The 18,236-nt window shown below is 36.1% G+C and overlaps 2 protein-coding genes, 1 long non-coding RNA gene and 1 pseudogene across 3 annotated transcripts; 3 read left to right on the plus strand and 1 right to left on the minus strand.

Annotated features, from left to right (window-relative positions):
- The first annotated feature begins 606 nt into the window (after positions 1 to 606).
- LOC105111931 (oligopeptide transporter 1-like) lies at positions 607 to 4,969 on the plus strand (annotated as a pseudogene).
- A 1,361-nt stretch (positions 4,970 to 6,330) lies between these two features.
- Positions 6,331 to 7,066, plus strand: LOC105111934 (uncharacterized). The gene has a single exon (XM_011007426.1). The coding sequence runs from the start codon at positions 6,454 to 6,456 to the stop codon at positions 6,895 to 6,897; it is 444 nt and encodes a 147-aa protein (XP_011005728.1). The 5' UTR covers positions 6,331 to 6,453; the 3' UTR covers positions 6,898 to 7,066.
- A 1,980-nt stretch (positions 7,067 to 9,046) lies between these two features.
- LOC105111932 (uncharacterized) lies at positions 9,047 to 10,291 on the minus strand. The gene is made up of 3 exons (XR_839678.1): positions 9,902 to 10,291; positions 9,625 to 9,788; positions 9,047 to 9,511 (listed from the first exon to the last, which is right to left on the minus strand). It is a non-coding gene; the product is annotated as an uncharacterized LOC105111932 (long non-coding RNA).
- Positions 10,292 to 12,739: 2,448 nt separating this feature from the next.
- LOC105111935 (farnesyl pyrophosphate synthase 1) lies at positions 12,740 to 16,858 on the plus strand. The gene is made up of 12 exons (XM_011007427.1): positions 12,740 to 13,125; positions 13,917 to 13,941; positions 14,058 to 14,173; positions 14,281 to 14,367; positions 14,451 to 14,567; positions 14,649 to 14,737; positions 15,201 to 15,252; positions 15,601 to 15,696; positions 15,822 to 15,866; positions 15,996 to 16,085; positions 16,184 to 16,255; positions 16,474 to 16,858. Exons 1-12 carry the CDS (start codon positions 13,015 to 13,017, stop codon positions 16,600 to 16,602), a joined length of 1,029 nt encoding a protein of 342 aa, XP_011005729.1. The 5' UTR covers positions 12,740 to 13,014; the 3' UTR covers positions 16,603 to 16,858.
- The last annotated feature ends 1,378 nt before the right edge of the window (positions 16,859 to 18,236 follow it).

An 18,236-nucleotide genomic window follows, 5' to 3' on the forward strand; every position in this document is an offset into this window, starting at 1 on the left:
CTACACATGCAGTCAATTTCTTCTTGAGAATTTGGATCTACATTCATTGGTAAACAAAAATACAGAAGAAAATACACACACTTTCCTTACAACGCTTCCTATTCTCATGGCAAATCTTAAAAAGAAAAAAGCTTGTCTTCAAGACATGTCTCTCATGTGATCCTTTTTACGTACGAAAATTGTCTAAAGAGATAGATAGATAGACATGCCCAAGAGGTGTGTGCACTGTGACTTCAAGGTGAGCATTCTGATGGATAATTAATGCCAGTGTGAAAATAATGCCTTTCCTAAGCAAAGATGGGTCACCTACCAAATGACATTAGCAGATGATTTGCATGATGAGCAAGTAGTTGAGGAAAAGATAGGGTAGGGTAGGGTAGGGTCAGAGGTGGCAGAGTATACAGCTCGTGTTTGCTCCTCCTCCTTAATTGGTATTCCAGAAGATTTTTCAATTATTAGTGGACTTTTTGGGATGCAAAGTTTGCTTGGAATTATGTTACAGAATGTTACTTGACGTTATGATTAATAGGAACCTGCTAAAACCATAGAAAAGATCTTATGAATAATAAATGTAAGGTAGAAAAAAAAGAAAACATTGGTGCATCATCTTCTTTTCTTATGTTTCACCAATGCAAAGAGCTCATCCTTTCACTGGCTATGCCCCATGATAATAACTTTCCATGCCCTGTAAATGGGAAATGGAATCTTCACTGATTCTTTCCTCCAACTAGGAGGTTCCAAGAATCAGATCTAACGTTCCCTGCTTGGATTTTTCGTCAGAAACGAAGAGCAATCACGAAGCCAGGGAACCGTATATATTGAAAACTTCTGTTGTTAGAAGTCTCACCACATTATAGTTTTAGGTAGTGCAAGTATAGGAGCATGGAGCATGAAGAGACTAATGGTAATGGGACTCGTCTTTCGACCAAGGCCAAGATTCTTGATGAGATAGGTAAATAATTCAGTGTACTCACTTTCTTTTCATAGCTAATGCAGGTTAATTATAAGTCTGCGATTTTAATGATTCATCGATCTCTTGTAGTTGCACTTCCTAAGGATTGCACAGTAGCTGACACTAAATCACTGCCTGAACTGCAGCAGTTAGTCCTGAAAGAGTTTCTAGATTACTCTTTGAATATGAACAGATAGGATAGAAGCTTAGGAATTTACTCATGAATGGTTTGCACCCTTAAATTTAACATTCTTTTGTCCAGTGAGGAATTCAGAACCCAAACATGGTCTGTGTAAGAAGTTTTTGCCTGCGATTCTATGCATGCATATTACTTCAGTTAGCTGTAAAAAAAAAAAATCATCGCTGAGTATATCAGAATAATCATACCATAAATTTAAAAAGCATCTCAATCCAAAATATTAAATTATTAAATAAAGCCTTATGAAGATAGTGAAATTTAAAAGTTTAATGATATTATTAATAAAATTTTAATATTTTATCAAACAATCATATAAATTTAAAAGCTTAAGTCGTTAAATAAAGATTTAAAAATAATTTTATATTATTTAAAATGGCTATTGTTGTTGTGCATCGTTAATAATTATTTAACAAAATTTAGCAATCCATGACTCTAATAATTTCACTATCTAATAACTATCGTCGCTAATCAACGATTGCTGACTCCTTTTGTCTTTGTTAAAACATGATTTTCTGCAGAAGAGGTAAACGATTCACTAATCGAGCAAGTCAAGCTGACAGTGCCGATTACAGATGATCCAACATTACCATGCTTGACATTTCGAACATGGGTTTTGGGGATCACATGTTGTGCTCTTCTAGCATTTGTGAATCAGTTCTTTGGTTACCGTCAAAATATACTCTATGTAACATCAGTTTCAGCTCAGATTGCTGTACTGCCAATAGGAAGGCTTATGGAATCAGTTTTACCGAGCAAATTTATTCGGTTTCCCCGAACTAAATGGGCACTTTCATTGAATCCAGGGCCTTTCAACTTAAAAGAACATGTTCTGATCACCATATTTGCAAATTCTGGATCAAGTCCGGCTGCTGCGGTGGCTATTGTCACCATCGTGAAGGCATTTTATCATGGTCATATAGATGCAGTACCTGTTAGGTTAGTTGCCATTAATGTGCAACAACCATTAACTATTGCAGCAACTGCAGCTGGAGTTGCACCAACCATGTGCACCCATCCAAGATGTCAAAAGTTGACAGCCACCATTGTTGAAGAAGAGCTGGAGTTGGCAGCCACTTTTGTTGAAAAAGAGCCTCCATAAATGCCTATAAATAGAGGCATATGTGAGAGAGCAAAATGAGAGAGGGAGAAGAGGATTGTGAGCATGTGAAGAAAGTAGAGAGAAAGAAAGAGCTGCAATGGCAGCAAGGATTGTGAGCATGTGAAGAAAGTAGAGAGAAAAAGAGAGCTGCAATGGCAGCAACTGCAAGTGCAGCAAAGAGAGCTGGAAGTAGAGTAGAGAGAAATGATCTTTCTCCTCCATGTATTTGTTTTGTATTCTTTCTCTAATCTCTAATAATATAGACTCTCTCCCGTGGATGTAGGCGGTTTTGTCGAACCACGTAAATATTGTGTCAGTGTGCTTGGCCCTCCTATGAGCAAATATCAGTACATCACCGGTCGGAATTTCCTAACAGTACCAGCTATGTTGTTAACGCAGACGACTCAGATGAACCTCTCCTAAACTCCACAGCAATTTTTTTCTTGAGGTGAAAATAAAATGCAGGTGATGACTTGGGGAGTATTGATTAATGCTTTGCTCTTTCTTCAATATGCTTAATAAAACATGCTTACTTCCAATTTTGTTGAAACATTCAGTTGTTAGGATATGGATGGGCTGGACTTTTCAGGAAGTTCCTTGTTGATTCCCCTTACATGTGGTGGCCTTCCATTCTGGTTCAAGTTTCCCTCTTCAGGTGTCTCCTGCAACCCCATTTTCTATCAGTTTATGATAAGTATCTCCTCTTTTCTCTTCTCTAATTCGTTTTTCTTTCGAATCCTCCAGGGCATTGCATGAAGTTGAGATCAGGCGTAAGGGAGGCCTAACGAGGCTGCAGTTCTTCCTCGTGGTCCTTGTATCAAGCTTCGCATACTATATAGTCCCCGGCTATCTCTTCCAATCTATGACTGCTCTTTCCATTGCCTGTTGGATATGGAAGGATTCAGTCACTGCCCAACAAGTTGGCTCAGGTCTTCATGGCCTAGGCGTTGGCTCTTTCGCCATCGATCGGTCTACCATAGCTGGTTTCCTAGGATCTCCCTTGGCCACTCGAGGATTTGCTATTATCAACAATTTATTTGGCTATATCATAATTCTCTACATCGTAATCCCCATAGCTTACTGGACCAACTCATATGGTGCCAAACGTTTTCCCATTTTCTCTTCACATGTTTTCGATGCTAGTGGACAACCCTACGATGTTTCAAGAGTTCTAAATGAGACAACCCTTGAATTAAGTAAACCAGGATATGATGGCTACAGCAAAGTCAACCTAAGTATCTTCTTCGTTTACACCTACGGTATTAGCTTTGCTATATTGGCTGCTGCCTTAACTCATGTGGCACTTTTCCATGGAAGGTATTTATCAACAGATTCTTAGTTTTTTGATGATGCTAATCTGCATTCCATCAACAGATAACCTATTATTATGTCTGATTAGCCTATCTTTCTGTTTGCAGAGAAATTTGGCATCAATCAAAAACAGCATATCAAGACAAGTACGCTGATGTCCACAGTAGAATAATGAAGAAAAATTATGAAGCTGTCCCTCAATGGTGGTTTTATTCACTCTTGATTGTAGTTTATGGATTAGCCTTGCTTACTTGTGAAGGCTTTGGTAGACAGTTACAACTTCCTTACTGGGGTGTCCTACTGGCGACTGGCTTGACTCTCATGTTCACCCTTCCAGTTGGTGTTCTTGCAGCAACTACAAACCAGGTATGATCCTGGAAGACTAAGTTTCCAACCTGTTTGTGTTACTTGAGCCTATATTGATGTCAAAATGGTTGTGCAGGTCCCGGGAATCAACATTCTCACTGAGCTAATAATCGGTTACATGTATCCGGGGAAGCCCCTTGCAAATGTTGCTTTCAAGACCTATGGCACCTTTAGCTTGTTTCAAGCAATCTTTTTCCTCTCAGACTTCAAGCTGGGACATTACATGAAAATTCCCCCCAAGTCCATGTTTGTTGTCCAGGTATAAATTTAAAATCAAATTGGACACATTGTCTCATGATAACCTGATATATTAACTTTGAAGCCGACATTAGAATTAAAACTAATGTTGGTTTATGTCTGTAACAGCTAATAGGGACTATAATTTCATCTTCAGTCTAATTCGGCACGGGTTGGTGGCTCCTTACCTCGGTGGAAAACATATGCCATCCATCAAAACTGCCAGTAGGAAGCCCATGGACATGCCCGGGAGATGATGCGAATGTTTGGACGTCTTGGCTTGTACTCTAAGATGAACTATTTCTTTCTCATTGGATTTCTTGCACCAGTGCCAGTGTGGATACTCTCCCTCAAGTTCCCCGAAAAGACATGGATCAAGTACGTTAATGTGCCTATTATCTTAAGCGGCACAGGAGGTATGCCAGCAGTCAAGGCTGTGAACTACATGTGCTGGTATGCTGTAGGCATTTTCTTCAACTTGGTTGTCTACAACAGATATAGAGGATGGTGGGTTAGGCAGAACTACATCCTATCAGCAGGATTAGATGCTGGAGTTGCTTTCTTAGCAATTCTCCTCTTTTTTACATTAGAGTTGAAGAACATTAATGGACCAACCTGGTGGGGCTTGGAGGTTTGTGATCATTGTCCCTTGGCAACTTGTCCTACCGCCCCTGGCATTCAGGTGGAGGGGTGTCCTGTTTTTCAATGACAGGTTCGTTTATCAGCATCTACACTGGGGTTAAGGTTAATGATCATGACCTTTGATAAATAATAAAATTGTAACTTAATTCCCATTAGTACAAGAGCCAATGTGGATCCAGTGATGTTAAAATATTTCCAGCTCTAACACCACCTGTTGCTGCTACTGACATTACCATCAAGGCACCTAAATTATCTAATCTAACTTCATCAGTTGCTGTAACTTAAAAAACTACTCTAATGTCATATTTCTAGAAGTTTGTGATGGGCCAGAGCACAAAACAAAAAAATGTTTTATGAAATTAAATATATTTCACTGCTCGTATTTCCCATCATTGATAATCATCACCCTTTCCCTCGAATCCCACCATGACGACCACCACATCCACTGCATTCATCACTTCCATCGCCACCGCCTATCTTTCCAGTTCGGTCTCACACGCCTTGGAACCCCCGAGTGCTGGCTTATTCTCCAGCGAAGAAGAATGATTCTTTTCCAATGGTAGTTCTGTTCTCCACCACCGCTTTGAACATAATTTCGAAATGGTACATTCTTCTCCATCAGGAACGATGCTGGTACCAATGCCTCCAACGCCTCTTCCACCATTGCGTATAATAGTAGTAGTACTGCCACCGTTGCGTTCAATATTATTTCCAGGGCTTCCAACTCTAGCGGGGGCATCACCTTTCACTGGGCTGCCACCTTTGCTTCCACCAGCACCGTCATCTTTGATGCAAAGTGCCGATAGCTATGCAGTTTCTTCTCTTTAATTACACACACAAGATAATTAAGCAGAAAGTAATTAAGTTTACTTGTTGAGTCACCAGTTTAATCATATTAGTTTTCCAAGCAATTCAAATTAAATTCAGTCTAAACTAGATCTCGAATCATTAAAGTACGGAACTAATCTGTTTAATAACCATGATTAACATTGAGCAATATTTTTTTTGTATCAATTTTCTAGTATTTGTGGCACATCCCAACAAATTATTCGATCCCAATTCTGCTTCCTAAATTTCTCATATCTTACTAAGTTACCCTTCAAATTCAATAATCAAGTTAATCAAGTTGTTGTTGTTGTTGTTGTTCTCATATCTTACTAAGTTACCCTTCAAATTCAATAATCAAGTTAATGAAGTTGTTGTTGTTGTTGTTTTATATATATATATATATATATAAAGTTTGCTTTGCCATGGAGTACAAGAAAGGACAAGAAAATTGATGATTCTTTGACGATGTGAAGCTGGCAGGGGGACCCTATGTCCACTACACAAGGATTATGAGATAAGAAAAGTCATCCATTGCTGTAACCCTACCCCGTGCACAAAGGAAAAAGATCATTCTACTTTCGAAACTTGGAATGGATCTCTGAACGTTAAGAATCTAACCATGAAAGTTCAAAGGAACTTAATGGATGGTCAGGATTGATTGCTTGAAACTAAGAAATAAGCATTAGGGGCTCAAAGGATTCCAAGATTCCCCACCCACTAGGGCAAACTTTTTGGTAATGTACCTTAAAGGAAGGTTTGCTATTTTGGTAGCTAGATCTGCATCATTTTTCATATTTTCAGGCGTTACAGTAACAAAACATGGAAGCTCTCCTCTCCCAATTCACCTTGCTCTCCAACCAAGCTTGCCAAGACAAAAACTTCGATCCCTCCTCCATTGATAACCTTATGAAACTCTTTGAGACAGAAGCATACAACTCATGGGCAGCAATGGAACTTGAACAAGAAATGGAAGTCAAACAAGCTGAAGTGGCTATGCAACAAGCTGAGGATTATCTTGATACAGTCATGGAAGATGCCATAGATGAATTTAGGAGGTTTGAAGTGGAAATGGAACGCATGGCAAGGAATGAACTGGAAAGTTTAGAAAAGACTGCTGAGAGTGCTAGAAACATGGGAAATCTAATGGAGAAAGCTGCAACTGTTGCTTCTACGAAGTACATGGAGGCTGCACTTAATTCTGCTTCTGCTTCCATGAATACAGCTTGGAAGGGACTTTCAGCTAAAAAGGTTCATCCTTCATAAGAAACCTAAGTGTTTTTTATTCCTTTTCCTCCCCTTCTTGATTTCCGCCTTCCCTTAACCTTAAGAGCACATGTATGAAGCTCGCTCTTATTTGTACTCGGGACAATTAATTTCCAGCTACATGATGAAGCAATCTATAATAAATTCCTTTTATGGAAACCATTGATCAGTTTTGCCTATCATATGAACATAATCTTGCATCTTAGGCTGGGATTGAGGGTTGATACACAGATAGATAGATAAAAATCCAAGAAACATGAGTATTCTCTGAGGTTAATGAAGCCTTGCCATGATCTCTTTTTTGGATAAACTCTCATGCTTTGAAACTGTAGCCTAAACAAACTTCTTCCTTGCTTTGGGTGATCTTAGATGCAAAAATTTTGACGAATTTCAGAAATCGACATCCCAACGCAAACTAGCAATGACTTGAAATTCCTGTGTTAATTAACATTCTCAAATGCTACTTTTAAAGGTGTCGTAAAAAATCAATTCTATCGTGCAGTAGTTCTCAGGACACTGCTAGAAACAGAGGCATAGACGATGAACAATGAGCAAAAAATGCGACTATGCAAGTGGCTAGTTGTTAGCTTACTGGTCTGTTTCACTATGGTAAACTTTCCTCCGATGTGAAGATTGTAATTAAGAACTTGCGAGTTCTTGGAATGAACATTTATTAGTGTTTCTGTCAGATAGCTTTGCAAGCAGGAAGCAATCAAGCAGAAAGATGATACCATTATGATTGTTCTCAAATTCTGAGAATTATGGCATCGAAGGTAAGACAATACCTGTAAAAATGCCCAACAATCCCTGAGATTTTTAACAGGAATCCACTACCAGCACTGTCAAAGGCCTACGAGAATGACCGAAAGGCATGTAATGAGGTTATGGTACCAGTGAATCAGATAGGTCAGACACCTTACTTGTATAATAATCTGGCTGGACATTGTTTGATGGATCTTGAAGAGTAGTTTTTGTTGCTACACCTGCAAGTTTTTCAGCATCGTGTGCTTTGAGTTAACATTCTATTTCAGGGTAAGAGGGAATTCAAAAACAAGAGAAATCAGTCTATCTGAAAGAACAAGGAGAGTTCTGTAGGCAGCATTTTGTCCAAATAAAATATCAGCATCTTGTTTATCACCCACCATGCACATTTTGGAGGTGCCGATGAGAAAGCTGCAAAACACAGGACATTAAATATTTAATCTACAAACAGTCTCCTGTGAGAATATAAGTTGTCAAAGGTTAGTGATGATGTCAGTATGAAATGACCAATTGTTGTGTTTTTGAGACTTGAGCATTTCCAACTGTAATAGGCCCTCTCTCTGTTGAACCGCATGTGGCAGCAACCATACAACCTGCACCTGAAACCAAGAAGCGAAGTTAAAGAGGTGAAACTGCCTGGTGAAAGGTCTTGTTCTAATATAAGATCTAATTACTTGCCAGGCCACTCTTATAAATCAGTCTTACGTCCCACTGGATCACGATTCGTAGCAATAAAAATGCAACCTGGTTTCTCACGCATGCATAAGGTTCCATACCTGTCGATTCAATATTTAACTTGAAACAAGAAGCATGTAGCTCTTAATTATTATTATTATTATTATTATTATATTACAGCCCCTGCTATGAGATGTCTTGTGGAATCAAATTGGGGATCAATGTCGATTCGACGGATTTTGCATCGACAAAGGAAATATCTAACTAAGACCTAACCATGCCTTGGCCGCTCAGCTAGTGTTTAATTGGCAGGAAATCTTTTCATCCTTGAATCTTAGAGAAGCTGACAAGTGAACTTATGCTCTGTTGTTGCCTTAAAAAATCGATTTCAAATAGTATCTTGCTCAAAATCTCATAACAACATGACGGAATCAAAATACAGCAGACTTAACACGGTAGAAGAGGTAACGTAGGATTTAGAAACTCTTACTGAAGCTTGTAACAGTTGATGCGCGGATCTATTCCAACCACAAGTACACCAACCAGAGGCCGGAGTTGCACCATTACAAGCCTCAAACAGGAAAACAGAACTAAATAGACAAGTGAAGCTCGAAGAAATTGCAGCCAAGTTGCTACTTTACATTCTTATCATGTTCATAGAGGGAATTTGATCCAGCCCTATTCTCTTTTCACCATCTTCCTGCAATAAATTGGTGCCACAATATTGTGTAAAACAAGAGCGTATGGTAAATTGTTGTTATTGTTAAATAAAAAACATGGTAGAAAACGTCCGCTCCCTTTAAGACCAAATGTAAGATACAGGTAAAAGCAAAGACAAGATAGCTAATGCTTCCATGTTGTAAAAGAAGATGAACAGCTGCAGTGGAAATGGATAGATCATTGTACAGGACAAAAGTGTTGTAAGTGAAGCATCTACGAGGAGAAAAGGTAAGCCTCCTTCCAACTGGACGCTGCCTTCAAGATTTTATAGATGGTGCAAAAACTATGTCACCATTTTTAAGGAACCTCACTGTTTGAGACAATAGGTAGAAGGCACTTGAATGATGAAACTGGTGTTTAAAAGACCACTGAGCTGTGATCTAACATGAAGTCTCTACTCGATTTCAAAAATTAGTGTTACGCTGTAAGACAGTGGAGGTTGACAAGTGATAAAGGCCTGCCCAAGAAAGGGAATATTCGGAAATGTCCACAATTCAAACACACAGCAAGAAAGAGCTTAAAAACATAAAAAGGGAATTATAGTTCCATTGAAATGCCATAGAAACAGACCTCATCAACCGAAATCCAAAGTGAATGGAACTTCTTGGCACATTGCATTCTTGAATTTAATGAATTATTTATCACAAAAACAAGTGTTTTTTTTCCCTTAGAACGAAGGAAGTCCATTGTTTGAGAGACCCCATCAATGAGTTTGTCTCCTTTCCAAATCACACCTACACATATTATTAATCAAACAAATTTACCATTCAGGACAAAATCTGATATCATAATTCACCATCACTAGCTAAAACAAACAATTTTTTTATTGGAAAGAAAAGGACTTTACCATCAAATCAAAGAGAAAGGCCTCAGCAGAGTCTAAGAAGGACCTAATGTTCTGAGTTGAGAGAAGCTGAGCAGCTCTTTTTGCAGTGTTCATTCTCTAGATGTTGCAGCAACAGAACAGAACAGAACAGGAGCAAATTTTTGCAGCTTTGGAATGTGATGCTGTTGGGATGTTAGAAGTCACTTTTGTGCTCCGAACTTTTGAAGGGGTTATGGCCTTGTGGAATTTCGACAATTGGCAAGAAGTGGTTGGATAATGGAAGTGAAGCATTCATGTGGTTCAAGCCACAAAGAATATGGCCATTAGCCCAGATATTTTAGACATCTTATTGCCCCAAAATGTTAGCCCAGATCCAATACCTTGTAGACCGAACCAAGGAATAAAAAAGGAGCTAGACATCCTCCTTGTCATGGACGGGGATGCCAAAAAGACGCTAATTTTATAACAGTCAAAAGGCTGGTTCTGATTACTGACTGCAGACTTTGTCAGCCTTGAAGCATTTTGCAGTCCTTACCAGCCCTCCGCTCAGATTTATTAGCAACTGCTATTAGCCTAGCTCGAGTCAGATGTCATGCTGTCACACTCCAAATTTCCACCCTGACGGCTCATCCTCCTAGGAGAGATCCACCAATGTCATTGAATAGGCAATTTGGACTTATCTTAAATGCCATTGCAACTCAAATGCTGGTCCTTTTCAACAATGGTGGCTTTTCACAAGTTTATTTATGTCTAACTTGTGTGCTTGCGACTTGCTCCGTGCTAATGCCGTCCCGTTTGGTGCATTGGATCTCTTGCCATTTGACCACAGTAAATTGACTCCAATTTGAATGGATTTTGTGATCATTTGCGGCTAGTACTTCATGGGAATACAAATGCAAAACAGGGTTGGAAGCATCTGATCAGAGCTTCAGAGACCAGAGAGGCAAGTTTTTGTGTGCTTGGTGGCAAAATCTGGATAGTCCGTGTGAGGTTGGCACCTTGCAGGTGTGATTCTCATGGAAGTAATGAAAAACAATAGGGAGAATGTAAATCGCATGTGATGTAGTCTTCGATGATTTTTTCAAAGATTTTGATTGTATAATTAGTTCCATGGATAAATTACAAGAATATCCTTTCTATTATTTGATCCTGGTTATAGTTTTTAAACTTTAACTCGATAGTTGATTTAGACAGATAATTAATTAATACAAATTAATCTAAAATTTTTATTTTATTAAATAGTAAAAATAACTTTATTTTGAAGAAAAAAAACAACGAGAAAAGTTTAATGGATTTTAACCTAATTTTTTCTAGGTTGACAATCACCTTAAATTTTTTATTAGATTACATATGTAAATTCTTTTTTTATTATTGTTAATATTATTGAAACTTAGCTTAATGTAGATTTTAGATCACAAGCCAACCTATCAGAAAAAATCAATTTTTTAAATAATAATCATAATAACTTGATAATTTATGTTTGGTTAAAAATAATAAAAATAGAATGAACAAATCTTTTCTATGTTTCTTGTTTTGAAAAAATAAATATTCACTTTAAGTTCATCTTATAAACAAATTTATTTTATATTTTTATTTTTACACTTTCAACTAAACACATATCCATCATATTTATATTGTTTTTTTTTCTGTTTTGAAATAAGAGCACGCAATGTAGCACAAACTTCTTCATTTTTCTCATCCAAAGAAAAATAAATAAAAGCTTGATGCATGAGACAAAATAATTGATTAAGACATTATATTCAAACATTGCATGCAAGACATTCTAAGAATATTTTACACATGAATCGTAACGTTTTAAGTTTGTCAATTATATACAATGATTCCAATTCTTCGCTATTTATTGTTTGATTTGGATGATTATATATATATATATATATATATATATATATATATATTTGTCACTTTCAATGTTTTTTTTTTTTTAAAAAACTTAAAACCAAAAATTATATATAATTTTGACTTAATTTTTAAATTCACAAGAGTTTCATATTTATATAAGCTCAAATTTACATATAAATTTTTTATTTATACAAACAAAATAAATTTTTACACAACATAATAACATAATTAATCTTATAATATATATTGATTATCCTAAAATAAGAATCAATACAAATATTGTAGTTATGAAGCATTAATGAGATATAAAAAAAATATTGATTCCAAAAAAAAAATATAGATTTTAAACTTCTAACAAAAATATATTTTATAGCCTGTTAGAAAAATATTTGTTATCAGGTTTAAAACAAATGGAATGGGACCCCTTCTTGTCCTTTCAAACGCCCAAGTTTACAGAGGGATAAATTAAAGATCTTTTTGTTGACGATCCAAAATCTCATGCGTTGAAGAAACCTCTTAGCATTTGTTTTTTTTTTTTTTTTTTTAATCAATTTAAAAAAATGGAAGGTAGGTGGTCCATTCAAACTCCTGACTCCGCACGTGATACTCGCAATATTAATACGCATTTAGAGTATGATGCTAACGTGCAAGGTATTTTTGTAAATTTGATCACACCAAGATCAGTTTCCAAGTATACATATTAATACATTGATTGATTGTAGTTTTGCGATTCCGCAGGCGTGAAATAAAAATGTGCAATTCACTCCAAATCTACATTTCTTTAAATTCCTTACTTGCTCCGAGCAAAGGCCAATCCACTCATGGTAATGGAATCAATGGATGCCTCGCAAATCGATTGTTTCTTGGCGGTAATAAAAAGAATCCCGAACTAAAAAATGGATTCCACAAGCTAGAGATATTTTGAGCAATTTCAATAAATGGGCTTTCGGCATGTTAGATGCTGCTGTCATATAATCCAAAATCCCTCAATTTTCATCAAAACAAATTAAAGTAATTCCTTCCATGGGAACACCTAAGAATTCAAACAAGAAGAAGACCCTCTCCACTTATTCTCTCATTTTTACTCCCCTTTTATGCAAATAAAAAACGGGGCCATCACTAAAGGCAACAAGAACAGGAATATATAGTAGACAACATCATCTCCTCCTCCTCCATATAAGGAAGGAGGGGCCATTCTAACTTTACCATCTTCACCACAATCCTCTTTTCTTGTGTGTGTCTCCTCTAACACCTACGACCAGAAGTCAGTAGCCATGGCAGATCTGAAGTCAACGTTCTTGAATGTCTACTCTGTTCTCAAGAAAGAGCTTCTTGAGGATCCTGCTTTCGAATGGAGTCCTGATTCTCGTGATTGGGTTGAGAGGGTACTCCCTTTTTGGCCTTTTCTTGGTTTTCTTTGCATCAGTTAGTGAAAAGTTTCGATCTTTGTGTTTTATTGGTCTTGGGGTGCGTGTGTTTTTGCTTGATTTGATTGGTAATGGAAATGCGATTATGAATCCTGAGGTTGGAAATGCTGTTTTATGGGTTTGTTTGTTTGTTTTGTGTAAGAACCCAGAATGATTTTGATGCACTATATGGATAAGAATTTGAGTAGAGCGAGAAACATGAGGATCTTTGTTGACCGTGTAAAGAATAAAATTGCTATGGCCAGACAGTGAACAAGATCTTGATTTAAAGATGGGGTCTTTGGGAAATCATGTCAAAATAAGTAGTCCCTCATCAATCTTTGTTCTGTGTGTTTAAATGAAGTATGAAGAGAGTTGAAATCAACAGAAGTGGTCCAATCAATACAGCTTTAAATTAGGATATAAGAAAAAGCTATCCCTGAGCTCTACCTTGTCTTGCATATTCGTTATCTTGAATTCTTTCTAGCACCACATGGTTCCCTTGTTCTGCATCTGCATGCTCCAAGTACTGCATTGGGAAAATCTTGGGCATAATTAGCAGGCTTAATGATCCAGAAAGCAACCCAAACAGCACTTTCGAGAGATGGGTTTATAAATTGTATCGAAGCCAACTTAGCTTTTCTTGTTTGCGAATTTGGGATGGATATTTTGTCTCCGGATTTTGTTAAATTAATATGTCTGAGCTTAGGATTTATGCTGATTGACTTTTGGTTTTTTTCCTAATTTTTATATTCATTTCTATGTTGCAGATGTTGGACTACAATGTGCCTGGAGGTAGGAATTGAATCATTAAATCAACCATAACAAAGAAGTTAAATATTTGTGATTAATTATCAGCCTTGGAGGTTGCAATTGAAACATTAAATCAACCATCACAATTTGTTTTCCAGGGAAGCTGAATCGAGGACTATCTGTGATTGACAGCTACAAATACTTGAAAGAAGGAAAGGAATTAACGGAAGATGAAATCTTTCTCACAAGTGCTCTTGGTTGGTGTATTGAATGGGTATGACTATTGAAAACTGTACTCTTCTCACCTTTTTATTTGGTTCATTAGATAATATTTCTGCTAGTTCACAATCAACTTATGGTGTTTAACGTTAATGTTTGCAGCTTCAAGCATATTTTCTTGTTCTTGATGACATTATGGATAGTTCCCATACAAGGCGTGGTCAACCCTGCTGGTTTAGGTTGCCCAAGGTTGGTACAATGAGCATGTTGTTTACCACTATCATTTTGGTTTCCGTTGCTAGTAAAATTGACTTTGATAGACTGTTTTGTAGGTTGGTCTTATTGCAACAAATGATGGGGTTCTGCTTCGCAATCACATCCCTAGAATTCTCAAAAACCACTTTAGAGATAAGGCATACTATGTAGATCTCCTCGACTTGTTCAATGAGGTAATTGATTTCCCACATTTTTCTTAAGTACTTTGGGATATTGAAATGTGCTGACATTTTGTATATGCCGTTCCTATGCAGGTTGAGTTTCAAACAGCCTCTGGACAGATGATAGATTTGATTACAACACTCGAAGGAGAAAAGGACTTGTCCAAGTACACCTTGTCTCTGTAAGTGAAAGCATATTCTAACCCCGAAAGTTACTGGTCTCTGCATAGTTAGACAAATGACCAACCCATGAGAAATTCCGTCGAGAAAACCCTCATGTGTAGGTAGGATTGCATGACAAAGCAGCTCGCATCTATCATGAGCATAGACAATTCTATATTTTTCTCATTATTATTCTAGTTCACTGTTGCTTGTAGCAGGATATAAATCTGTTTTCATCCTGATCCACCAATGGAAAATAGGTCTTGAGGATGCAAAAGTAGTTGATTTTGGTATAATTCTTGTGGTCATTTGACGTGTTAAAATTTATTGAAACCTTTAAATCTAAGCATGCAACTAGCTCTTAATTCACTTATCTAGTAATTTCTATTTAGGTAAAACTCACAGAAGCCTCCATAACTTTGTTGGTTTATTTTCCAATTCTAAATTGTTTGGTAACTTTGAATTTGTTGGAAATATATGCAGACACCGGCGAATTGTGCTGTACAAGACCGCCTACTACTCATTTTACCTTCCTGTGAGTATGCACTTCCTGATTATGGTTGTCTGAAAAGAGTATTATTGAAATCCGGAGGATTAGCTAAGATTCAGCTGTGCCTGTCACATAAACTCTTTGTAATAGTTTAATGGTGCAGTATGCCACCACGCTATTTCTTGCATCTAGACTTTCATGCTTCAACTTCAACTGAACCATTGGCCCCAACTCGTAAACTACAGCCAACACATTTCTGCCTATGAATTCTATTATTGTGGTTCTCTCTGACCATCCCCCACTGGCAAGCCAATTTTTATATATCACATTTTCCACATTATAGATGTACCAGTCTGGTTTATTATTTCATTATTGGTCATTTAATCTGCTCAGGTTGCATGTGCATTGCTCATGGCGGGTGAGAATCTGGACAACCATGTTGATGTAAAGAATATTCTTGTTGAGATGGGAACTTACTTCCAAGTACAGGTAATGTGGTATTGGAGGTCTTAATGGTGTGATCTTTTTTCTTTTACGTTGGCTGCAACACATCTTTCTTTTCTCAAATTTAGTACTTGATGCACCTCAATCAGCTTCTTATGTTTCTTGTGTAGGATGATTACTTAGATTGCTTTGGTGCTCCAGAGACAATTGGCAAGGTGAGCTCAAATTATGGATTAGAGATGTTTTAGTGAACAAAATCCGGGGGGTAATGGAAAAATTAAACGGCTAATCTGCTTATCGGATTGCCTGGAGTTCTCACTGGTATATATTCTTTTTGCAATCAGATAGGAACAGATATTGAAGATTTCAAGTGCTCTTGGTTGGTTGTGAAGGCTTTGGAGATTTGCAACGAAGAGCAAAAGAAATTATTACATGTAAGAGTTAAGAGTAGCACATTATTTTATTCGGTTTCTTATTTCTAGTGAAAGTAAGGAAGCGTTGCTCACTGCTTACTGATGTTATTTTCTTCCAGGAAAACTATGGGAAAGCAGACCCGGTAAATGTAGCAAAAGTGAAGGCCCTCTATCATGAGCTGAACCTTCAGGTTTGAACTTGATCTCAAGTAAAAAGTGCTTAAAAACTTTGAAATGAGAGTACATAATGTACAAGTGTTTCACTTTGTGATTGATGTGTAACGATGCAACTTTCCTTCCGAGTTTTTTGGCAAACTTGTTGGTTTATTATGCGCAATACAGAAATTGCAGCATTTTGTCCTTCAGGTTTCCTCTCTCTTATATATAATCGCATATTTTGATTCTACAGGGTGTATTTGCCGACTATGAGAGCAAAAGCTATGAGAAACTGATAGCTTCTATCGAAGCTCACCCCAGCAAAGCAGTGCAAGCAGTGTTGAAGTCTTTCTTGGCTAAAATTTACAAGAGGCAGAAATAGAGAAATGCAAGCAGAAGTTGGATGATGCAGAAAAATGCAAGTCTTTTTCATTTTTCCAATTTGTATTTGTAGTTTCCCAAGTGAGGGTGATTGTTCTTCTTGGATCCTATCCTTCTTGGAACCATTGTGGCAGTGTTGGTGCTTGCCTTCTTTTTTGTTCTTCTTTCCCGAAACAATGTTGGTGCTTGCCTTTCTGGTCATTGAATAAACAGTGGTCAATCATTATTCATAAATAAGATTGAAGCTGTTTGACCTATCTAATCGTGCCGAGACTTTCCTTTCAGATTTCATGCTACATAGGAGTCCCGTGTTCTAACATAAATAAATGATGAAATTGAAAAATAATTTTTTCAAGTAAGAACTATATTTGATATTAATGCTAAATAAAATAAAGTATTATGAAATGAAATTAAAAAAATTCAAAACAATAAAAATAATGAGGGCTATAATTAAAAAAGAAAAAGAAAATAGAGGATAATCTTTAATGCATGATTTTTAAAGGGGATGATGGGGGGGGAGAAAAAATTAAACTGACACCTGACCAATGTGAAGAGGCCTACACACGCTGTTTTATTGAAGGTGTCTCCACGTGATACATTGACATCGACAACAAGCGGTCATTTTTGTTATTAAGAGGTGCCGCACGCGCCGTTAAAAAACACACGTGCCTCCTACCTATGTACTGATATATGTAGTCTTGCGTGCACCAACACAATACCTAATATAAATTTCTAGTGATTTACTATTCTCTTTTAGCTTTTATCTTAGTGTGATCAGTTGTTGTTCACAAATAAAATTTTTTCCTCTGTTTGTTTTTTGCCTTTGAAACTGTGTTGTTGAAGTTTTACTTTCCGCTGTATTAAATGAATATTTTTAGAGTTTTTAAATATTCTATAGATTCGTTGATATCAAATTTTTTTACAAATTTTTTTTAATTTTTTTAAATAAAAATATTTTTTAAAAATACCTTACATTACTATACTTGACGTAACTTCTATTTCTATTTTTAGATGATTTTGAAAATTATTTTCAACTAAGTTTATTTTTGTTAATTTTAATACATTAATATAAAAAATAAAAATTTTTTTTATAAAATTATTTTAATTTTTTTAAATAAATTTTTTTTTTTAAAATACCTTACATTACTATACTTGACGTAACTTCTATTTCTATTTTTAGATGCTTTTGAAAATTATTTTCAACTAAATTTATTTTTGTGAATTTTAATATGTTAATGTAAAAAATAAAAAAAATTAATTTATATTCAAGCAAAAAATATTTCACACTAAAATAACACAGATACTTGGACTTGGATTTAAAACTTATTTAACATTGTAGTATCCGTTATTTTTTCATTATTTTTTATTTAAAAATATATTAAAATAATATTTTTATTTTTAAAGTTTATTTTTAACATCAATATATTAAAACTATCTAAATATATATATATATATATATAAGGAACTGTTTCTCATTTTGTCCCGTAATTAAATTAATACCAAGTCAATTGCAATTAGTTGTGATATCCCTCGTTTAATTGTTCTTTATCATGCTTGAAGCTTCTCTTTTTTTTCTTTTTAAATTTTTTTTATTAATATTAATGTTTGGACTAATTTATATATTTTTTAATTAAT

Source organism: Populus euphratica, unplaced genomic scaffold (assembly GCF_000495115.2).
Source record: "Populus euphratica unplaced genomic scaffold, PopEup_1.0 scaffold315.1, whole genome shotgun sequence".
Classification (NCBI taxonomy): domain Eukaryota; kingdom Viridiplantae; phylum Streptophyta; class Magnoliopsida; order Malpighiales; family Salicaceae; genus Populus; species Populus euphratica.